We start from the raw sequence: 23,735 nt of genomic DNA, 5'->3' as shown, positions 1-23,735 counted from the left end.
ACGGAGCCCCAACCCCCCTGATGGGCCCTGCTCTGTGAGTGACAGGGGGCAGCGTCCCAACCCCCTGATCGGCCCTGCTCTGTGCGTGACAGGGGGTGGCGCCGCAACCTCCCGATCCACCCTGCTCTGTGCATGACAGGGGCCGGCGCCCCAACTCCCCAATCGGCCCTGCTCTGAGCCCGATCAGGGGCTGCACCTAGGGATTGGGCCTGCCCTCTGCCACCCGGGAGCAGGCCTAAGTCAGCAGGTTGTTATCTCCCGAGGGGTCCCAGACTGCGAGAGGGCACAGGCCGGGCTGAGGCACCCCCCTCCCCCCCGAGTGCACAAATTTTTGTGCACCGGGCCTCTAGTATATATATAAAAGCCTAAGCAATGACAGAATGACTGAATGACCAGTCGACTGGTCACTATGATGTGCACTGACCACCAGGGGGCATATGCTCAAATGCAGGAGCTGCCCTCTGGTGCTCAGTGCACTCCCATAGCCAACCTCCTACAGCCTGGGCTAGCCAACCTCCTGTGGTCCCTCCCCCCGGCCAGCCTTGAGCAGCCCCAATCGGGACTGGGCGAGATGGCCTGATGGCCCCAATTGCTGGCCAGGCCTAGGGACCCCACCCGTGCACAAATTCGTGTACCGGGCCTCTAGTATAATTATATTATAATATGTATATTATATATACTATTTAATTTTATATAATATAATAGCATATATGTTAATAATATATGTAATCCTACATAATATGCAAATTGTCCCCTCGACTGGGTGTTTGACCAGGGGGCGGGGCCAGCAGCGGTGGTGGTGGCAGGGGGCCAAGAGGAAGGGAGGCCCTTCACCTGGCTGGCGGAAGGGACGTGCACCCAGCCAGCAGCCGCTAGGGACCCTACCCATGCATAAATTTCGTGCACCAGGCCTCTAGTTAATAATAATAACAATAACAGTGTATCTTGCAATCAATGACATCCTAGGTTTGATCAAATATATTGTTTCATTTGACTGTATATGCAAAGAATTTTCTCTAGGAGGATATGCAAGAAACTGGTAGATTACTCCTAGGGAGGGGTACTAAGTGGCTGGTGAACAGAGGCAACAGAATTTCTATAGCATCCCCTTTTGTATCTTTCACATTTTGAATTACAAAACTATGTTAACTAATAAAACATTTGAAGAATATCTTAAAATTTAAAAAGTGCAACTGGACATGAGTCTTCTTGACAACACTATTTTGTTCAAATTTGCTTTTGTTCCTAGGATTGGTCAATGAGCACTGCGAAGGTAGGCTGTGCCATTGCATGCACCACTCTTCATCCAAAGTCCATTACCATGTGACACCATCCCTAGGTTTGTGTCATTTGTAAGTCATCAACCCGATGTTTGTTGGTTAAAAGTAAGTTCAGTATAGCTGTTACTTTCATTGTAATGAGATCTTTCTACTGAATTGTTACGAAATTGTTCCATACGACAAGATATAAATATACCCCCCTCCCCCCCGAGTGCACAAATTTTTGTGCACCGGGCCTCTAGTATATATATAAAAGCCTAAGCAATGACAGAATGACTGAATGACCAGTCGACTGGTCACTATGATGTGCACTGACCACCAGGGGGCATATGCTCAAATGCAGGAGCTGCCCTCTGGTGCTCAGTGCACTCCCATAGCCAACCTCCTACAGCCTGGGCTAGCCAACCTCCTGTGGTCCCTCCCCCCGGCCAGCCTTGAGCAGCCCCAATCGGGACTGGGCGAGATGGCCTGATGGCCCCAATTGCTGGCCAGGCCTAGGGACCCCACCCGTGCACAAATTCGTGTACCGGGCCTCTAGTATAATTATATTATAATATGTATATTATATATACTATTTAATTTTATATAATATAATAGCATATATGTTAATAATATATGTAATCCTACATAATATGCAAATTGTCCCCTCGACTGGGTGTTTGACCAGGGGGCGGGGCCAGCAGCGGTGGTGGTGGCAGGGGGCCAAGAGGAAGGGAGGCCCTTCACCTGGCTGGCGGAAGGGACGTGCACCCAGCCAGCAGCCGCTAGGGACCCTACCCATGCATAAATTTCGTGCACCAGGCCTCTAGTTAATAATAATAACAATAACAGTGTATCTTGCAATCAATGACATCCTAGGTTTGATCAAATATATTGTTTCATTTGACTGTATATGCAAAGAATTTTCTCTAGGAGGATATGCAAGAAACTGGTAGATTACTCCTAGGGAGGGGTACTAAGTGGCTGGTGAACAGAGGCAACAGAATTTCTATAGCATCCCCTTTTGTATCTTTCACATTTTGAATTACAAAACTATGTTAACTAATAAAACATTTGAAGAATATCTTAAAATTTAAAAAGTGCAACTGGACATGAGTCTTCTTGACAACACTATTTTGTTCAAATTTGCTTTTGTTCCTAGGATTGGTCAATGAGCACTGCGAAGGTAGGCTGTGCCATTGCATGCACCACTCTTCATCCAAAGTCCATTACCATGTGACACCATCCCTAGGTTTGTGTCATTTGTAAGTCATCAACCCGATGTTTGTTGGTTAAAAGTAAGTTCAGTATAGCTGTTACTTTCATTGTAATGAGATCTTTCTACTGAATTGTTACGAAATTGTTCCATACGACAAGATATAAATATATCAGATTCTATGCTTTTATTAGTCTTTCCAGCAGCATCTAGAGAGGTGAGAGGACAAACGTCTTGAAAAGAAAAACAGTTTGTCACCCATGTGCTTGGCAACAATTGAGTTACCATGATAGCTCATACATGGTGTTCGCTAAATGAACCAGGAGGCAACTGCAATGAATGACTGCAAGATGTTAGCAGGTTACACGTGTCATTAAAACAGTGTTGCTAATTCATTCCTGTTAAAGATGACATTTAGAAATGCAAATAGCCACTTGCCAGACAACTCTGAATGTTTTATATGTGCAAAAATAATATTAAATCTCAAGTAAGCAAAAATCCTAGCCATCCTGGGGGCAAAGAATAGCTATTAACCAAAGCAGAGCTGAGATTTCAGGCCTTTTCCAAATAGAGCTCAAAAAGTCTAATGCCAGCTAGAAGTAGAATTTCCAGGGCTACAGCTTTTCAAGTTGACAGAGATGAGATCCAAACCAGTGCTGGTTGGGTGTGGATAAGAGCAGATTCCAAGATGATTACCATCAATTCCTATTGGCATTTGTGGTTCCCTTTGATTGGCAGGCTTAAAGGCCCAGCAGTAAAATGAACAATTTTTGGTGGTTTGTGTGTTGGGGGTACAAATACAAGACTTACTAGAATTAGAATAGACCTAATTTTATCTAAATTTACTTTTAGTAAAATTGATTAATGTGCAACTAACAAAACATTTCCTTGTGATGAGAACTTCTAAGGTCTATTATCTTAGTAATTTTCAAAGATACAATATGATATTGTTAACTATAGTCATTCTGTTGTAAATTACATCCCTAAAACTTATTTATCTTATACTGGAAGTTTTTACTATGTTATGAAACAGTCTGGGGACATTATTTTTAATACACCTTTGAGTATGCACACTTATTTATCCAGAATCTGTCTCTCTGGAATCCAGTTCATCCAGTTTATTTACCAGGAGATTATGTAAAATATTTGCAACATTAGCCCTAGCTGGTTTGGCTCAGTGGGTAGAGCGACGACCTGAGGGGTCCCAAGTTCGATTCTGATCAAGGGCACATGCCGGGTTGTGGGCTCGATCCCCAGTAGGGGGCATGCAGGAGGCAGCCAATCAATGATTCTCTCTCATCACTGATGTTTCTATCTCTCTCTCTCTCTCTCCCTTCCTTTCTGAAATCAATAATATATATAATAAATAAAATATTTACAACATTAAAAAAATTTTGGGGGTGGTTTGTTAAGTAGCAATAGATAACTAATACATGAAGGTTTAATTGAAATAAGTATGTTACTACCTCTAAGTTTCCTAAATCAAGTGTACAGTAAGAATTAGACTTGTCTTTGGGTAATGTGTAGAAGAACCTCTTGGTGTCCTCATGCACGTAGACCCTACCTTAAACTCATTAAATTGGGATCTTGGGGCTAGAGATAGGAATCATCATTTTTAAAAAGCTCTGCCAGTGATTCATATGTGCATTAAAATTTGAGAAGTACTAGCTAATGCTTTCCAGAAACAGGCCTGAAAATTATAGGAATTATAGACCTGGGTCTCCTAACTGATAAAGCTCATGGCAGAAAGTTATTAAAGACACTTACATATGCAATACCTACTTCTGTTAAACTCTAACTTGCAGGATCCAACAGGAGTTTCTTGGTAAACTATTTGGATTTTCTTACATTCAGATCACGGTGTAGTCTAGACAAAATACCCAGTTAGGCTGTGTGAAGATGATGGTCTCACTAACTTCCCACAGTATCACTAAAGTTTATGGATGCCATTTTCTCAATTTTAATGCATTCCTTTAAGGTGATAAATTTATGTATCTTAGGCTCATACTTTTATCACTGTGAAATTAGGTCATTTTTCTGCAAAGAATGTTTCTGTTTACAGTGACATTGGTTTCAGGAAAATTCACGTGTGTAAGAATGTTGGTGGTTTTGATACCATCTATTAGCTAGCCTCTTGATGGAATCATTTTTCTGTGTGCTATATTACGCTGGCAGCTGCCTGTGATAACTTGATACTCTCAAAGCCAAGTGTCATATTTATGAAGGACTAGTATCCACAGCAAATGAAGGACTCTCATAATTCAACAATCAAAAAAATCCAGTTAAAATTTGTCAAAAGATTTGAACAGACACTTTACCTAAGAAGATATATTGGTGAGAAATAAATACATTATATTAACCATTAAGGAATGCAAAGGAAAACCTTAGTGAGATACTCCTAAATACCAATTAAATGGCAAAAAGAAAAACAAACAAACAAACAAATGTGACAATATCAAGTCCGGGCAAGTTTGTGAAGCAACTGGATCTCTCCTGCATTGCTGGTGGGAGTGCAAAATAGTATTTTGAAAACCAATTTAGTAGTTTCTTATAAAATAAATACTCATCATATGACTCAGCAATCCTGTTCATAGTTATTTACTTACCCACGAGAAATGAAAACATATGTCCACACAAACCTTACACATCAATTTTTATAGCAGCATTATTAATGATGACCAAAAAGTGGAAAAAACCCTAAGTGTCCATCAGCTGCTAAACAGATCAACTGTAGTATGCCCACACAATGGAAAGCTAACCGGCAATAGAAAGAAACAAACCAGTGATACATGCAACAGCATGGATTAATCCCTAATGCATTCTACTAAGTAAAAGAATTGTGCTTCTGTTTACATGACAATCCAGAAAAGTTGTAATTATTGGAACCAAGAACAGGTGAGTTCTTGCCAGGGGCTGAGCATGTAAGAGAAGGTGGACCGCAAAGGGCATTTTTTAGGCAATAGAGATGTTTTATATATTACTTGTGGTGGTGGTTACATGACTGTATGTGTTTGTCAGAATAAAAAGTTGAGTTTTACTTTATGTAAATTATAATTAATAAATCAGACTTTAAAGCAAAAATAGCAACCACACACACACACACACACACACACACGCACACACACACACTTAAACATAGGTTAATCTGACACACATTGCTTTTCCAAAATTGAATTCAGTTAGTGTGTGAAGCTTCTAGTATTAAAATTCTGACTATAGACATCCTGGATGAGTGTTTCAAGCCAATCATTTGCAGGATAGTTTCAGCTCATTAAGCTGAAAGATGGAGCAAAGGTACTACAAAATATTAGTTATGATGTACAGAGTCTCCAGACATGGCTCCCTGTGGTGATGGACAAAATAAACCTGGCCCCACTGTGCTGCCTTTCATCTCTTCTTTCAACCTAGCCAGTCATGCCACCATTAGGGTTTGAATGAACCCTCAGGGTTTCTATGCTTGGATCTCAGGCTATTAAATGAATATTTTAGGCCTCTGAGATGGTCCCTAGACACTACTCAAGGGAGATAAACTCATTAGGAGAAAATTCTGCTCATGAATGCAACAGATGGACTTTTAGCCAGCAAATTTGCCAGACAGGTGATGAGCAGAACAGTGAGCCATGTAATAGATACAATATTTTATCTATGGTTCTGGATTTCCTTCTTAATCTCGCTTTTAATTGCATTCATTACAAAGTACTTCAAGGATTTGTAAAATATAAAGTGGGGGGAAAACACTGCATTTCAGTTTTCAGCTAAAGAGAGAAATTATATTCTAGTTTAATATGTAGGTCCCATAATCTTACTTCATGTAAGATAAATTTAAATGTATGTAATCCTTTTATGCCTGAATACCCATTTCCTTGAAAAATCTGCACAATTAATTTCCTCAGGCTTCAATGATGCCTTTTTAAGATCCGTTCAATAGTTATTCAAAACTCAGGATTTTAAGCCCTTGAATCTGTTTTTTCTTTTACACATAAGGCAGACAGACTTTCTCTGGGCTGTAACTATGTCTTCAGCATGAGACTAGCACTTTGGAATGATGCTCTGCTCCCAGCCAGACTGAAAAAGTAACAGGACAAGCCAAGTTTGGGAATGCACCTACAAGCCCGTTCTACCTCACTTAACAAGAAGCCCCTTTCTCATTTGGGAAACAGAGGCAGTCCTTTCTCTGCTTACCAATCTCTTATACTATATTTTGCAGGAAGTCTCTAAGTTTCTGGCTGAATTATTGAGACAAGCCTATTAAAGCCAATGCGTTTTAATGTTTAGGAATGAGAGTTTTTGATAATGGAAAGTGGATGGGCAGGGCTAATATGCAAATTTATAAACTAGGGCTCAGTTTCAGTTTATGCATTCTCTAATCTGAAACAGACTCTCTGCCTTTGCAAGGTGATTAACTTTAAGGAACAAAATGTTTGAATTTCCAAAAGTACATTTGATTTTTAGAATGGTGACCCACCTTCTGTGTGGCAGGAGCTTTAGATTACTTTTCTAGTACAAGGAAGGACTTTTCTTTACTCCAGTATAGTCTTTAGCCCAAGAGTTAGTCTACTATTTTATTTTTTAAAATTTTATTTATTGATTGATTTTATAGAGAGAGGAAAGGAGAGAGAGAGATTTGTTGTTCCACTGATTTATACATTCATTGATTGATTCTTGCATGTACCCTGACCGGGAATCAAACTTGCAACCTTGACATGTAGGGGCAATGCTCTAACCAACTGATATGCCTGGCCAGGGTTTATTGAGTACTTTGTCAGCATTGTTAGGCAGTATATAGGTAAAGGAAGAAGTTGCAGAAGGAGAGACTACAATGACTAATACTTAGTTCCTAGACTTAGATACAAGTATCTTACAATTTAGTGGGTGCAAAATTCAGTGCAGACAGTTGCATCTATATTAAGAATTTGTGTTCTTTTTAATATATATATATTAATTTTAGAGAGAAAGGGAGAGGAAGAGAGAGATAGAAACATCAATGATGAGAGGGAATCATTGATAGGCTGCCCCCTGCACACCCACCACTGAGGATTGAGCCCGCAACCTGGGCATGTGCCCTTGACCAGAATCAAACCCAGGTACCTTCTCAATTATTTAAAGTCTTGCACTAACCACCATTGTGGAGGAAAAAGAGATCTTTGCTTTGAGTTGGTGGTATATGGATGTCTTTAAGGGTACTGGGTTTAAATCCTGGAACTGCAATTTAATAGCTGATATGACTTTGGATGAATTATTTAACTTCTCTATACCTTAGTCTTCTCATTTAAGATTTTTTAAAAGAATAGTTTATTGATTTTTAGAGAGAGAGAAAGGGAGAAGAAACATCAATGTGAGAGTGTATCTTTGATTGGCAGCCTCCTGCATGGCCCATACTGGGGATCCAGCCCACAACCCAGGCATGTGCCTTGATCAGGAATCAAACCAGCAACCTTTCAGTGCACAGGACAATGCCCAACCAACTGAGGCACAATGGGCAGGGCTGATCTTCTCATTTATAAAAAGAGCATAATTAGCGATGTCTCATTGAGCTGAAATGCGAATCAAATATACAAATACATATAAAAGCCTTGACCTAGTGCCTGGCACATAGTAGATGATCAATGAATATATGTTATTGCTATTATTATAGTCTCCCTGGGGAGGTAGAACCCATAGGGAAATGACTTGAAAACACAGACAATAACATACAAATGATAACATACCAATGACTATCATGTGAGGAGCTGTGTGCTTTGGAGCAATAAAATAAGTAACCTCCAAGCAAATCCAAAACATGTTTTCATTACTCCCAAACTGTACTGCATAGTCTCAGGTGGGTGTCCAGATTACCCCAGGCTAAACCCTTGTATTTCTTGGAATTCAGCACTTAAGAACCAAAGGTAAACAATAGCTTGCGCAAGGTCCTTGAGAGAAAAGGCAGTTTTTGTGGTAGGGCCTGGTTTATGCTTAGTGATTACAAAATTTCCTTGACAGATTTTAGTGGGAATAGCTCTCTTACAAAATTCTGAGGGAACTGCTTTCTAGACAGTCTTACTTGCCTTTGAAGTAGGTCACCACTCACATCAATTTTAGAGGACCCTGTCCCAACTTTTACTAGTATTTTTCTCAGATGTCTGATGTCTAAAACCTTGCTAGGCTCTTTCTTTCTTTCTTTCTTTCTTTCTTTCTTTCTTTCTTTCTTTCTTTCTTTCTTTCTTTTGATTTTTGGTTAATCTTCACCTGAGGATATTTTTGAGACTACTTTCCCATTAGAGAGAGTAGAAGGGAAGGAGAGAGACAGAAAGAGAGGTACATTGATGTGAGAAAGACACATCGATTAGTTGCCTCCTGTAAGCACCCTGACCAGGGCCGGGCATCAAGCCTGCAACCAAGGAACAGTACATGCCCTTGATCAGAATCAAACCCGGGACCCTTCAGTCTGTGGGCAGACACTCTATCCACTGAGTGGGCTTGGTAGGATATTTATTTATTCTTTCTTCCCCAGCTGAAAAGCAGATACTCCTGGTGGAAGAGAGGAGAGTCAATGTCCAACTCTACTATGCTGGCCAATTCCTATTCTCATTCTCACTGTGCAGTGTACCTACTACCAACCCTTGAATCTAGACTATCTTATATAGGTTGGTCTATCTGTCTGTCTGTCTGTCTCTCTCTTTTAATCCCCACCAGAAAATATGTTTTTATTGATTTTAGAGAGAGAATAAGAGAGAGAAACATCTATGTGAGATGTGAGAGAAACATTGATCAGCTGCCTCCCATACGTGCCCCAACCAGGGATGAAACCTGCAACCTAGGTATGTGCCCTGAATGGGAATTGAACCGCAACCTTTTGGCTGACAACCATGGGATGACATTCCAACCAACTGAGCCAACCAGCCAGGGCTTGTATGGGTTTGTCTCTTGTGACTGTATCTAGTCCCTAGTCCTGCTTGTAAATTCCTCTAGGGTAGGGATTATTTTAAAAGATTTTGTAGAATATTGATTCACCTTGACCCTTATTATTCTCTATCTTAAACCTATATAGCACAATAAAAAGTAGGTGAATAGTAAATAGTAAATTACTATTGCTTATTATGATGACTGGGTTTCCTCCCCATAATCCCGGACTGTAATGTGTTCTCTAGTGTTCTTTCAGAACTAGAAATTGTGGGGCAGACAGTGATTGTAGCAGACAGTGCCAGACCTTCTGGAATCATTGCAAAAGGCAACACAAGACTACAAATTAAGAAGGAAAAAAAAATCTCTAAACAATCTCAAAAACTGATCCTTACCAACCAAGGATCTTAGATATAGAAGAATAGAAATTTAGAAAGTCTTATTTTCCTACACATTGCAAAAATTATCCAGTTAAATTTAGGTTTACTTTGGATAAATCTGTATGTAGTAAGGCCCACTCATGGGTCATTTCAATAGCTCTTCAGTAATTAGAGTCCTTGGAAATGAGTCATTAGCATAGAAAGCTGCTTTTTAAAACAAATCCATGGGGTTTTGGTATGCTAAATTCTAATCTAAACTAACGACAGCTTTATTTCCTTAACCATACAGTCAAAATTTTTTTTGGGGGGAGGGGGGTGCTGTTTCTGTGAGTTTAGAGTTTAGTGTGCTTGGTAAAAAGCACATCACCAAAAACAAACAAACAAACAAACACCCCCCCCAAGTCATTTTTCATTTCTACTGAGAACTGATTTTGAGAAAATGTATTCAAGGCGAAAGGAAAGAATTGCTGGGAAGGCCTTTATAGCATTTAAATTGGATTAGTGAAAAAACATGGGGTTTAGGGTATGGACATGAAGCTGTTAACGTAAAAACATTCAAACCTGTAAAGAAATTTTGTGAGTTTATTTGAGCCAAACTATCGACAATTGCTGGGAAGCAGAATCTCAACGTATTGGGATAATGCTCTGGAGAATGAATGGCAGTTTTTCACCTATTTTTGGAGTCAAAGAAGGAGCCCTAGGTGGGTTACATGAAATCCATTGGTGATAGATTAGAGAGGTGGGAGAAAGCAAAGGGGGTGGGGGGAGCCTCTGGGATTGGATAAATACAAAATGGTAGACACATACTTAGGTGGGTGCAGGATAGTTCACAGTCAACAATTAACATGATAACAATAACAATGAAGGAATTTATTGTCTCCTGTCCTGGTACCCATGGCATTTGGTTGTGGCCTAAGGGGAAAGAAGGAAAGTTACAAGATACCCTGACATTTCAAGGATATGTTATTATAGATGCAAAAAGACAGATAGGCTCAGTTAAGGTAAAGGTTGACCTTGTCAGGGAAGATACCAGCCTAGGAAGTGACTACCCACCATAACGGCTTTTAGTTAAAGTTTAATTTCAGACCATCCTTTGAGGTTACTTTAGATCTATGAGTTTGCAAGACTGCCATGCAGTCCTCCCCTGAGCTTGTCAGGTTAGCATGTGGCCCCTTTCGTCCACAAAGCTAAGATACTTGGGAATCATTGTAATTAAAAAATAGGAGCTACTTTTGTGTTTTGAGGGAAGAGAAACAGAAATACTGGATCTGGAGGAGGGCTCACCTAGGATACTAGCTTATTAGCACTTTCAAAGAATCTGACAAATGAAATGGGGCAGGGCTTTTCCATTCTACCCCAAGAAGTTTGGGTACCTGGGACCTGTGTTTGCCTCAATTAATTCAGTGAATATTTACCCTAATTTGTATTGGGTACCTTATAGGGTAAGGGGTAAGCCAAAGCGGGAGGAGGTAGAAACAGTTTCAAAGAACAAGGTTTCTAAAACGTGTACTTGATATGTAATAAACTGCCGGAGAGACCAATGTAAAATAATGATGACTGTAGGGCTAACCTCTTCCATTAAGGTAGAGGGAGCCTCCTGGGCTGTGTGAGGGTTTACCAGAAGTCCTAATCAGTAAACTTGGATATTTTCATAACACTGAAGCAAAACTCGACGTTGGATCTTAGGAAATAATGAAATACGCTAAAAAACAAGTTAAATAAAAACATTTAAAACTTGATTTTAGAGCGTGCAAAGCTTGATTTGCTTTTCATTTTTCTACTGCAAATTCAAGTAATGTACTGAAAAGAGAGCAAAGCAGTTCAAGAGAAAGAAAAACGGGTCCGCAACTGCTGTACGTGAGGCTCCACCTCCATCCCGCCCCCTTCGCCCTCCCACCCTTCGCTCTCGGTCCAGTTTGGCTCCACCCTACTCCGGGAGCTCAGCCCTTTTGCAGTCAGTCAAGGAGGAGAGAGGCGGGACTTCCGGAGTTTGAAAAACTTCCGGCGGGAGCCGGAAGACGCGGTCACACACACACAGAATCCCGGGCCTTTGGATACGTGGTGCGGGAAGGTGAGCTGAGCGTCCACCTTGGCGGTGTGCCTGCGGGCTAGGTTGAGCCCGGCGTCCGGGCTCCGGTGTCATGGGGGCCATGCAAACAGTTCTGAGCGCTCATTTGGGGGAATAACATCTCTATTTAAAAGTGAGAAGTTTTTAGTGTTTGAGTTCTGTATTTACCAACTTGCATCCAGAAAACCCCTCGTAGGGTCTTAGTAAAAAAAAAAATGCAGCTCTTAGCTCATAGAGGCAGACAAAGGAAAGCCCGAGCAAACCTGGGTGGTTTTTATACCTCACATTTTCGGAGATGGGGGAGGAAGCATCCTTTTTACTGTCGGATCGTGGCAGAATCAATTTCATTCTCAGCGGTGAGCCCGGCATCCAGGAGGCGCTGAACAGCTGTTGAGGGAAGGAGGAGTGGAAACTAGGCAACTTTCCTGGAACCTCCTACGTGACAGCATGTGATTAATGTATGTGGAATGGGAAACAGGCCTCGTCTTGGTGTTGGGGGCTCTGGGTTCTATTCCTTCTGCCACATAGCTCTTCCCTTAGCATAAACCGTTTAACCTCGCTGGATCTCATTCATAAAGATCGCGAGCCTCTGATTTCTGAGGCTCTTTCAGGTCTAGTATTTGTTTGTGTTACTCAGTTGGGTATCCGCTGACATTCGGAGCACTTAGGATGGTACCCCCCCGGGGAAACTTCTCTAGCTACCTCTTAGAAAGCTGTTCCCCTCTGCTCTACTTCTTACATTTTTAAGTGGTGGTTTTTCCTATTTTAATATTCGTGTGTATGCAGGTTCCTCCGTGCCCTCCTCCCGATCTTCACTTGCCCTAGTTTAGTGCTTTTCCCCTTAGTAACATCACAGAAACCTCCCAAGTTATTGACTTGAATGTGCTCATGTGCCCAGAGAAATAAGACAACTTGGTAGACTGGAACATCTCAAGCCACTAAGAATAAGAATGGTCTTACATACCGTCACTTTTTCAAGAAAACAATGTGTGATTTTGCCTAATAGTAATGGGGAAAACAAATGCATACAGTATTCCTCTATAGAGACCATTTAAAAATATATTCTTATGTTCATTGAACAAGTAGTTAGAGAGCAGCTATTAAATGCCAGGCTCTGTGTGATGCAGAAATGAATAAGGTTAACGTGGTTTCTTCCTTCATGGTGTTTACTGTCATGAAGTAAGCCTGGGGGATGCAGACAATAAGTAAGGATAGTTATAGGCTATATTATATAGTACTGTATAAAGGAAGTAAACGGGGTCTTATTATTTTCAGGACACCCATTTTAGGCCTAAAATACTAAGCCAGTGGTTCTCAACCTTCCTAATGCCGTGACCCTTAATACAGTTCCTCATGTTGTGGTGACCCACCACTATAAAATTATTTTCGTTGCTACTTCATAACTGTAATTTTGCTACTGTTATGAATCGTAATGTAAATATCTGATATGCAGGATGTATTTTCATTGTTACAAATTGAACATAATTAAAGCATAGTGATTAATCACAAAAACATGTAATTATATATGTGTTTTTCGATGGTCTTAGGCGACCCCTGTGAAAGGGTCGTTCGACCCCCAAAGGGGTCGCGACCCACAGGTTGAGAACTGCTGTACTAAGCTGTAAGAGATAAGAAGGAGCCAGCCTATTGGTGAGCAGGAGGAATAGTACTCCACCCAGGGTGAACTTGTGGTGGGAAAGAATCACGCTTGTTACAGGAACTGAATGTTGTGACTATGGTTGTGGAGATACAGCAAGTGTTACATATAGTTAGAAAGGTAGGCGGGGGCCAGTCCTGTGGGCACTTTAGAAGGCAGTAGTAAAAAAATAAGATTTGATCATCAAATGGTTTTTAAGCATTTTCTAAATGACCTGGACTGGTATGTGGAGAATGGGTTGTAGGGGCAAGAGTGGAAGCAGAGTGGCCGGTTAAGAGGCCAGTATAGTAGTCCAGGTGAGAGATATTGGGGACTAAAGACTCACTGAAGATTATAGAGATTTAAGATATATTTTGGAGGAAAAATTTGTGACTTACTAATAGACTGGATGTGGGAGATGAAAGAAAAAAGGATTTGCAAGGCTTTCACTTAGCAAGTGAAACTTTGGGGGATAATGGATATTTTCATTATCTTGGTTGTGGAGATGTGTATACATATGTCAAAACATCAGATTTGTACATTTAAGTCATGTACAGTTTATTGCATGTCAATTATAGCTCAATGAAGCTGTTAACATTTTTTGAAGGTTCTGGCTTAGCAAAAAATCACCTATCTTAGGTGGATGGTGGCGCAATTTATTGAGATGGGGTAGGAGTGGGTTAAGTAGGTGATATAGGTATTTAAAACCATGGAAATAGCCTGGCAGTGTTGCTCAGTGGTTGAGTGATGACCTATGAATCAGGAGGTCTCGGTTCAGTTTGATTCCAGGTCAGGGCACATACCTGGGTTGTGGGCTGGATCCCCAGTGTAGGGCGTGCAGAAGGCAGCTGATCAATGATTGTCATCATGGATGTTTTTATCTCTCCCTTTCCCTTCCTCTCTGATATTAATAAAAATATATTTTAAAAAACCACATGGAAATAGATTAAATTTTGGTTAATCTAACAAATCCTATGACACACAGTAAGGGAATATTAGAGAATGGAGGTAGATAAATAGTTCCTAAGAACATTGGTATTTAAACTTCAGTTCAACCCTAGATAATTTATCAGCTAAAATAAATCTGCTTATTTCCTGTATCATATGATGTTTCTGACTCTTTGTCTTAATTTTTTAGAGTTGGGCCTTTGAATTTGATAAATATTTTTCAATGGCTTTAGTAATTGTTATTTAAATATTGAAACTTTTATTATAAGGGAATGGATTATCTTGTTTTAGGAATAACTTGGCTGCCTACTCAGTCAATCAACATCGTCAACTTTGCATATAAGCTTCTTTATACTGTAAGAAGACATAGAAGAGGGAAAATAGTTCTTACAGTTTATAGTTTAGATGTAGTTTAATAAAGAACTATATATTTTATAGTTTGCTGTCTGATATACCCTCAAAAACACTTGTAGCCCTAACTTGTTTGGCTCAGTGGATAGAGCATCAGCCTGTGGACTGAAGGGTCCCAGGTTCGATTCTGGTCAAGGGCATGTACCTCGGTTTCGGGCACATCCCCACGTCAGTGATGCTGATGGGTAGAGTAACACGAGCACTGAGCATTAGCTACTCGAGTTGCCCCTGTAGAAAGTTCACCAAGCACCTTAACATAATTAGTTTTAGTAGAAGAAACAGATTTTTAAAAATGGGTTTTGCTGCCCTAACCTGTTTGGCTTAGTAGATAGAGCGTCGGCCTGCAGACTGAAGGGTCTCAGGTTCGATTCCGGTTAAGGGCATGTACCTCGGTTGCCGGCATATCCCCAGTTGGGGGGTGGGCAGGAGGCAGCTGATTGATGTTTCTCTCTCATCGATGTTTCTAACTCTCTATCCCTCTCCCTTCCTCTCTGTTAAAAAATCAATAAAATATATATTTTTAAAAAACACTTGTAGTATACTCAAGCATATAATTCTAAAAAACTATGAATTGTCACCCTATAGGAGCTAGTATTTTACCAAAGATGGCTCACACTCATCAGGCTTTTGAAACCATTGGAAAGGTGTTAGCTGCTGTTATAATTGGCAGCCACAGCCACATAAGAGGGGAAACCTGTGTTTGGGCTTTAAATGACCCCTATTTTTCCCCCTGACAGCATTTTCTAACAGCAGAGCTATTGGAGTGTTAGTTTTGCATGACACATTTTGCAGACAAAATAAGTCATTAGTCATTCAGGTGATTCAAATCATGCTGATTTCATGTTCTATTTCTTCCAGATGTCATCATTGCCAAGAAGAGCAAAAGTAAAGGTCCAGACCGCAGTACCCATAGATGAATTTTCTTCCTTCTCTGAGTTGTAAGCATATTGTTTTCTTTTTATGGGGGGGGTGGGGTGGGAGAATGGTGTATATTTTAGGGAATTAATGCATTCTTTCACTAACTTCTAAGTCATCTGGATTGAAGAAGGCTGTGCTTTTTTTCAATCATTCATGCAACAGATATTTATTAAATTCATGCTTTGTTCCAGGTTCTGTTTTGGTATTGGTAACAGAACAAGGAGAAAGAAAATAATGAACTAAACATTTAAAAATACATATATTTTTATTGATTTCAGAGAGGAAGGAAGAGGGAGGAAGGAATAGAAACATCAATGATGAGAGAGAATCTTTGATTGGCTGCCTCCTGCACACCCCACACTGGGCAACGAGCTCACAACCTGGCCATGTGCCCTGAATCAGAATCAGACCGTAACCTCCTGGTTCATAGGTTCATTCCTGCCACACCAGGCAACAAACTAAAGATTTAACATAAGATCTACACTATAATGTAAGCTGCATGAAAGCAAGGAATTTTTAAATATAGGTGGGGCAAAAGTAAGTTTACAGTTGCTCATATGGAAAATAATACAATAATTAAATAAACCCTGTGTTTCACATACTCAGAACTGTAAATCTACTTTTGCTCCACCCTGTATTGCTTTAGAGCAGGGGTCCTCAAACTACAGCCCGCGGGCCACATGCAAATACAAATATTGTATTTGTTCCCGTTTTGTTTTTTTACTTCAAAATAAGTTATGTGCAGTGTGCATAGGAATTTGTTCATAGTTTTTTTTTTAAACTATAGTCCGGCCCTCCAACGGTCTGAGGGAAAGTGAACTGGCCCCCTGTTTAAAAAGTTTGAGGACCCCTGCTTTAGAGCAAGGTTTCTCAATCTCTACACTATTGATCAGATAATTCTTTGCTGTGGGGGACTGTCCTTTTCATTATAGGAAATGGAGCAGCATCTGGGGTATCTTATCTACTAGATGCCAATAGCATCCTCCCATTCTCCTTGACCCTCCTGCGAGGACAAAATTGTCCCCAGTTGAGAACTTCTGCTTGAGAGCACCATAGTAGGTGCCCTGAAGAAATTTGTTAAATAAACGACCGATTAATGTTAGACAGTAATAGTACTGTAAGGAAACATAAAAGAGGACAAGAGGTAAGAGAGCATGGTGAGTGGTTGGAGTGGGAGACATTTTGGTTACAGTAGTTGGGAAAGTTCTTTTAGAGTGTGTGACAAGAGATCTAAATGAGATTTGGGAGTGTAGTTTGCAATAGACAAGGAATAGATGGATCTTCCAAGTTGTGGGACAGCAAGTGTGACAACCTGAGGCAGGAATGAGCTTGGAGTGTTCAGGGAACAGCAAGACCAGTGGCCAGACCAGAGTCACCAAGGCAGAGAGGGACTGGAAATGAGATTAAAATGGGTGAGAAGTGGTTTGATTTGGTATATATTTTAAAGATAGAGTAGACAGGAATTGGGGAAGACTGGAGGAGGATCGGGTGTGAGGGTGGTGATATCAGGAGATCTGTTTGGGGCTTGGTAAGTTTGAGATGATCACTAGACATTGAGTGAAAGTGGGCATCCTCTTGAGTTCAGGTCAGGTTGGAGACATAAAATTGAGATTCCTCTATATTCAGCTATAGGATGAGATACGGTCATCTAGTAAAAAGAGTGTAGAGAGCAGAGGGCTGAGGACTAAGTCTGAGAGGTTCCCAACATTGAAAGGTTGTGGAGAGGAGGGCAAGTAAGCAAAGGGTCTAAGGCAGTGGTTCTCAACCTTCTGGCCCTTTAAATATAGTTCCTCATGTTGTGACCCAACCATAAAATTATTGTCGTTGCTACTTCATAACTGTAATGTTGCTACTGTTATGAATCGTAATGCAAATATCTGATATGCAGGATGGTCTTAGGCGACCCCTGTGAAAGGGTCGTTCGACCGCCAAAGGGGTCGCGACCCACAGGTTGAGAACCGCTGGTCTAAGGAGAAGCTGCCAGGGAAGCAGGAGGAAACCAGAGGAGCAGTGTCCTTTAGGTGTGAAAGATGTGCTCTAAGGAGTGAGTGCCCTGTGCTGCTGAGAGGTCAAGTGCGATTAGGAATGAGTGTTGACTAGCTGTCTTAGAACTGCCTCATGTATAATAAAATAATACCTGTACTAAGTTTTTCTTCCTAATAACTGAAAGCACTTTGTGCCTGTCATGTAATCTTTGCATTATCCCTCTGTGAAATAAAGTTAATAATTCCTGCTTAGGGGATGATGAGATTGAGGTGAAATGAAGTCATTCAGCTCAGTTTGGTAATGGCATGAAGAGCAGAACCCTGGTTTTCTGATTTCTTGGTTTTCTAAAATCTCATTCTTTTAATTCACCTGTTATTGTGCTATGTTACTTTAATGCTTTTCGGTGTTATTTATTTATTTATTTATTTATTTATTTATTTATGACTGCTCTTAGGCTTTAGCTAGTGTCTGCCTCTGAAGATAACTCACTTAGAGTCCATCAGTAGCTTCACCTATCGCAGTGGTTCTCAACCTTGGCTGCACATTAGAATCACCTGGAAATCTTTTTAAAATCCTGATTTCTGGGCCTCATCCTCCGGAAATTCTGTTTCTTTGTTACTAATGTTGTGGCCCCACCCCATAACAAAGAAACAGACTTTCCGGAGGATGAGGCCCAGAAATCAGGATTTTAAAAAGATTCCCAGGTGATTCTAATGTGCAGCCAAGGTTGAGAACCACTGACCTATTGTAACTCTGCTCTCCTAGGGCATAATTTAGCTAAGCAGTCGTCCAATCAAGTTTTGCCTCTAGGCAGAACTTAAACATTAAAAAAGCCAAACATCTCTATTCACTAATCAGTGAAGGAAGTAGTTATCCTTCCTGCCAATATTGACCTTTTACATTGTGGGAAGAAATAAAATTAACTGGATTGACGGAGCATGATGCTCCTTTCCCAAAGTTCACATGCTGCTTTTGCTCTGCTATTGCTATGAGTTTGATTCTTGAGTTGTTAGAAATGTTGTACTGTAGCTGCACCTGATCCCGTTTCATCAGGAAACAAATCCGTTCTGTGAAAGGAAAAAAAGGGTTAAGTAAAAACAGTTGGATCCCTGCCGGCCTGGCTCAGTGGTTGAGCATGAACCTATGAACCAGGAGGTCACGGTTCAATTTCTGGTCAGGGCACATGCCCGGGTTGTGGGCTCGATCCCCAGTGTGGGGCGTGCAGGAGGCAGCCAATCAATGAGTCTCTCACCATTGATGTTTTTTTCTCTCTCTCTCCCTCTCCTTGCCTCTCTGAAATCAATTTAAAAAAAAAATGAAAACAAAAGATGCATCTTATTCCTTCCCACTCTGGAAGGTCTGGGAGAAAAACAAAAACAAAAACACAACAAAAACAAAACAGTTGGAAGGTCTTGGTAGTGGCTTTTTATGTAATTGAGTGTGTTTCCTAGAGCCATTTCCCACTCCTTACATTGGTTTGAATAACCTAATACAATTTAAATGAATACGGTTAGTACATAGGCAATTATTTAAGTGCTTTTCACTGTTAAGATGGAAAACCTCACAGTGACTATGGTGTGACATGCTCCAGTTCATTGCTGACTGTAATAAATGACTTCCTATGTCTTGAGTGTATGTGTGTGTATAGTTGTCTGTTAGGTGAGAGGTGAATGGAGAGACCTGTGATTTACAGCATATCGGGGGCTATTTTTACATTGGTCTCTGATTAACTTTTCAGTTTTTAGTAATACCTGTTAATAGCTTGTGCTCATATCACTCCATTTTATATTAAACACCACATACTTTATTCTTTTTTCAAGAAGTATGTTTGTCTTTTTGTGGTTGTTCTTTTTTTTTGCTTTGACACCTGGCTTCATTTTTCCTGCAATTTTTCTGTCAATTTACTCCTAGATCATCTGCCTCTGAAGAAGATGACAAGGAAGATAGTGCCTGGGAGCCCCAAAAGAAAGTCCCCAGAAACCCTAAGCAGCCTGTTTGCAAGGAGTCCAAACCGAAGAGGGTGCCCCGGGGGAAGAAGAATACCCTAAAGATCAGCGATGGCTCGGAAGGCGTGGTTGTTAAGGAGCTGGTAGGTCCGTTAGCTGGACACAGGGCCGCTGCACTGCTTTCCTAACTGGTGATGTTACTGTCTCCTGTATTTAGTGCCCAAATGAGTGCCAGGTCTCATTCCTTCACACCTGAGCTGTCACTTGGGCACGTATGTGGTGGGGGCTGTGCATCAGGTGGCCTCTGGACATGTGTGGACTGCTTTGCAAACTCCCTGACACTACCCTGCTGTCACACTTTCTTCTGTCCTGTATCCATCTGCATAAATTGGTGGCAGGTGTAGCCTGTTGCCTTTTGTCACTGTGTGTTACTCTTTTCTCTCTATCAGCGGTTCTCAACCTGTGGGTCGCGACCCCTGAAAATATATCCTGCATATCAGATATTTACATTGCGATTCATAACAGTTGCAAAATTACAGTTATGAAGTAGCAACGAAAATAATTTTATGGTTGGGGGTCACCACAACATGAGGAACTGTATTAAAGGGTCGCGGCATTAGGAAGGTTGGGAACCACTGCTTTGATTGCAAGTTTTTCTTTGTTTTTCTGGCTGTGTAGACCTATCCTTTAGTCATTTTTTTAAATTAACCTTTTTATTTCTAGATAATATCACATACAGTTGTAAAAAACATACAGAGAGATAGTATGTGCCCTTCATCGAGTTTTCCCCAATGGTAACATCTTGCAAAATATAGGAAAATATTACAATGAGGATTTGATGGTTATAAATCCCACTCAACTTATTTAGATTTCTCCAGTTTTCTTTGTATTTATTTATGTGTGCGTGTATTGTATATTAAGTTTTATCACATGTAGGTTTGTGTATCCACCACACAGATCCTTGTGGTTCCATTACCACAAGGACCTAGTGTTGCTCATTTATAGCCACACCCAGTTCTTTCCCACCCTACCTTTCCCTCATCTCCTCCCTGTCCCCAATTTCTGACTTCTGGCAGCCACTAATTTGTTCGAGAATATTATATAAATATAATCATATAGTGTATAACTTTTTGAGATTGCCTCCCCCCCCCCAACATAATCTTGAGATTCTTCCAAGTTATTGTGTGAATAATTTGTTCCTGAGTAATACTTCATGGTAATTGGTTTTTATCTTCTAATTATCATGTGTTTTCTTTGTGATTTGATAGAATAGTTCTGTGCTTATTGCTGATGTTGATTTGGAAGACAGAAAAAATAAATTGGATACTGTGCAGACTCTGAAAACAGCAAAGACAAAACGGAAAAATTCAGCTCAGTCACCTTCAGCTCCAAGGACCAAAAAGCTGAAAGTTGGTGAAGAAACCAACAAAGTCAGCAACTTCAAGAGTGAGAGTAACAGTACAGAGACACCATCCACAAGCACCCTGTGGGAAGGGGCATGCAAGAAGGAAGAGGATGAGGATGACTGTACATCTGATCAGTCCCCTTTAAAGAAAATAAAGACAGAATCATGTCCTCAGGGCCAGCCTGTCAGGTTTCCAGCAAATGCCAGCAATGTTGTAGAGGAGGCGGAAATGAACTGGGACATAGTACAGGTATGTGCAGCCTTTTTCTGTATTTTAGTTCAGGTGATTCCTTTCTTTTTGACTAGCATAAGGGTGTTAGTGGCTAAGGGAAGGGTAGGGGGTTTTCTCTTGTCCGTTTGTTAGCGGTTTCAGGAGGCTCTGGCCACTGGTTCCCTTCCTGTGTATGCTGCTTTGTATCATAGCTTATTGTCATCAGCTCTTTAGCTAAGAGCTGTGACCTCAGGCAAGGGATGTCTCTGCCAGGGTGTTCTAGTGAACATATGCTATACAGTGTGCCAACAGATGGGGCCCTCAAAGGTTCCTTGTTAAGTTTTTGCTTTGAATTTGGACTGTATTTCTCTGTAAAGCCGTGCAAGTGATTGGGTCATTGGCCGTAGTACATCTGTTTAATACAGTGTAATGTAATAAACTATGAACAAGACCTAGCAGATTCTTAAAGGAAAACTCTGTTTGAATTGAGGTACCATAATATATCAGGGGAAGTCGGATTTATCTCAGTTTCTTTTGCTGGCTTTGGGGATGGTAGAGAAGAACTGGCCCTAAACAGTGATTCTCAACCTTTTTGTTTGCCCCAACATAGTCTGAGAACATTTCACATAATAATAGCATTGCCCCTCAGGGTACCTTGGGGGTGACCTCCTTCCCTGTTGTCTGTCCTGGGATTCTGATGTGCACTCCTTCCCCTGCTGTGCATTGCAGTCTGGGAAACTTTAGGTGTGATTTACATTTTGGGGTTTAAAAAAATTTAACCAGATGTAGTCATCCTTGTCTAACTTTGAATTAACTTTTACGGACAACTTTTGTGGTATGTGTGGATTTTCTTTCCTATGCCTTTTTATTCCCCCATAAACAGGAGAAACTCCCCAATTTTGTGGGAGAGAAAATAACTTCACCATAGCACTGCACTCTTGCTTTCAAACCTGATTGAGAACAGAGGCAGGTGTTGGGGAAATGGGGACTGAGAAGAGTAGATTCAGTGATGCCATGTTGGTTGGGAAGGTCTGGAACAATTAAATGTCTGTAATCTGCATATTATGCTTTGAAGCAAAATGTATGTCCAAGGTCTCTGGGGAAATCCTGAAAAGTACTTGGTTAGTTAGGAGTGGTCAGTGGAAATTACTTGAATAGAAATTATTAATTATTACTAACTAGAGGCCCGATGCACAAAATTCGTGCAAGAGTAGCCCTTCCTTCTCGGCTTCCCTCGCAGCACTGGCTTCGTCCGTCCGGTCTAATTAGCATATTACTCTTTTATTATTATAGATTGAACATGTGAGAAATGGCATTTTTATTTCCTTCATTTTGTGTGATAATCCCCATGAACCCTGACAACCATGACACCCGATCCTCTTTTTTCCCCCCCATCTTCAAGGCATGTTTCTCAACTCTGAAAAGTTCACTGTTCTCTCAGGAACATCACTGTTTTGTTTGGGGAGGGAAAACTGCATTGCCCGTACTTGACTTAGTTATAGACTTCACATATAAACATAGTGTCTATTTACTAATCAGGGATTAGAGATCACTGAGCCAGAGAACCTGCTCCTTTTCAGGCCTGTCCCCCAAGCTGCAAATGGGGGGTTGCCATCAGAAGCTAGTTTTTGTCAAAGTACATTATATTATTATGCAAATACGTTGTGAATACCCTGAGCATTATAAGAATTTGAAGAGGTGACTAGCTGCAAGCAGTTTTTGAGAAAATCAAATGCTCCAAAGTGGTGATTGATATTATATGTCTATTTTGAGGGATGTAGGGCTAGGGGAATGGAGCAGCCATATGTAATATTTTTGCAAAGTTTCTAAATTAAGGAGGAAGAACAAGCAAAACCTCTTCATTAGCTATTTACCCCTTTCTGGCAACAGATCATGTGTGATTATATGGGTGAAGAAGACTATGGGATGACAAAATTGGGGAAAGAAGTGGGACAGGAAGGAGTGAGCTGAGTTGGCTTTCTCTCTGCAGTTATGCATATAAGCACAGCATCACTCATTAGGTCAAACTGTTTATTCCAGGATGAATTAAGTAAAACAAAATTTTTGTTACTAATACATAGCTGGTAGTTTTTAAAAACTATTTTGAAGTATACATACAGGAAATTGTAGTTAAGTGTATACAGTTTATGAATGTTCAGAAGGGTCATCATATATCCAACTTCCAGATCAAGAAACAGAACATTAACAGCACCCTGGAATCTTCCTTCATAACCTTTTCTAATCCCCAATGCCCTCTCCTGTAACCACTCTGACTTCTAAAAGCATAGATTAGTTTTTCCTTTTGCAGTCTTTAAGAAAACTTTCTGTGTCTGATAAGTCATCCAATAAAATGAATATGTAAGGGTAAAAAGAATAGCAGGAATTAACAGCTTTCAGAAGGAATGTATTTAATTGCTGGTTTTTGGAATGATGTTGAATAGAAAATTCTCAATTCTACTCATTAGAGAGTCA

General features: G+C 40.5%; 1 protein-coding gene across 3 annotated transcripts in view; it reads left to right on the top strand.

The window, feature by feature from the left end:
• The first annotated feature begins 11,721 nt into the window (after positions 1 to 11,721).
• SRBD1 (S1 RNA binding domain 1) overlaps positions 11,722 to 23,735 on the top strand; it is a 158,060-nt gene continuing 146,046 nt past the window's right edge. For 2 of the 3 annotated variants that reach the window (XM_005864778.2, XM_005864776.2), the window contains exons 1-4: positions 11,722 to 11,805; positions 15,656 to 15,735; positions 19,613 to 19,790; positions 20,916 to 21,302. In XM_005864778.2, coding sequence (XP_005864840.1) covers positions 15,656 to 15,735; positions 19,613 to 19,790; positions 20,916 to 21,302 — 645 coding nt within the window. In that variant the 5' untranslated portion in view covers positions 11,722 to 11,805. Of the gene's footprint in view, positions 11,806 to 12,156; positions 12,261 to 15,655; positions 15,736 to 19,612; positions 19,791 to 20,915; positions 21,303 to 23,735 lie in introns of all 3 variants that reach the window. The other variant, XM_005864777.2, reaches the window with a different exon arrangement.

This window comes from Myotis brandtii, unplaced genomic scaffold, assembly GCF_000412655.1.
Source record: "Myotis brandtii unplaced genomic scaffold, ASM41265v1 scaffold191, whole genome shotgun sequence".
In the NCBI taxonomy this organism is placed as follows: Eukaryota; Metazoa; Chordata; class Mammalia; order Chiroptera; family Vespertilionidae; genus Myotis; species Myotis brandtii.
This window is presented reverse-complemented; position numbering and strand designations above follow the sequence as displayed.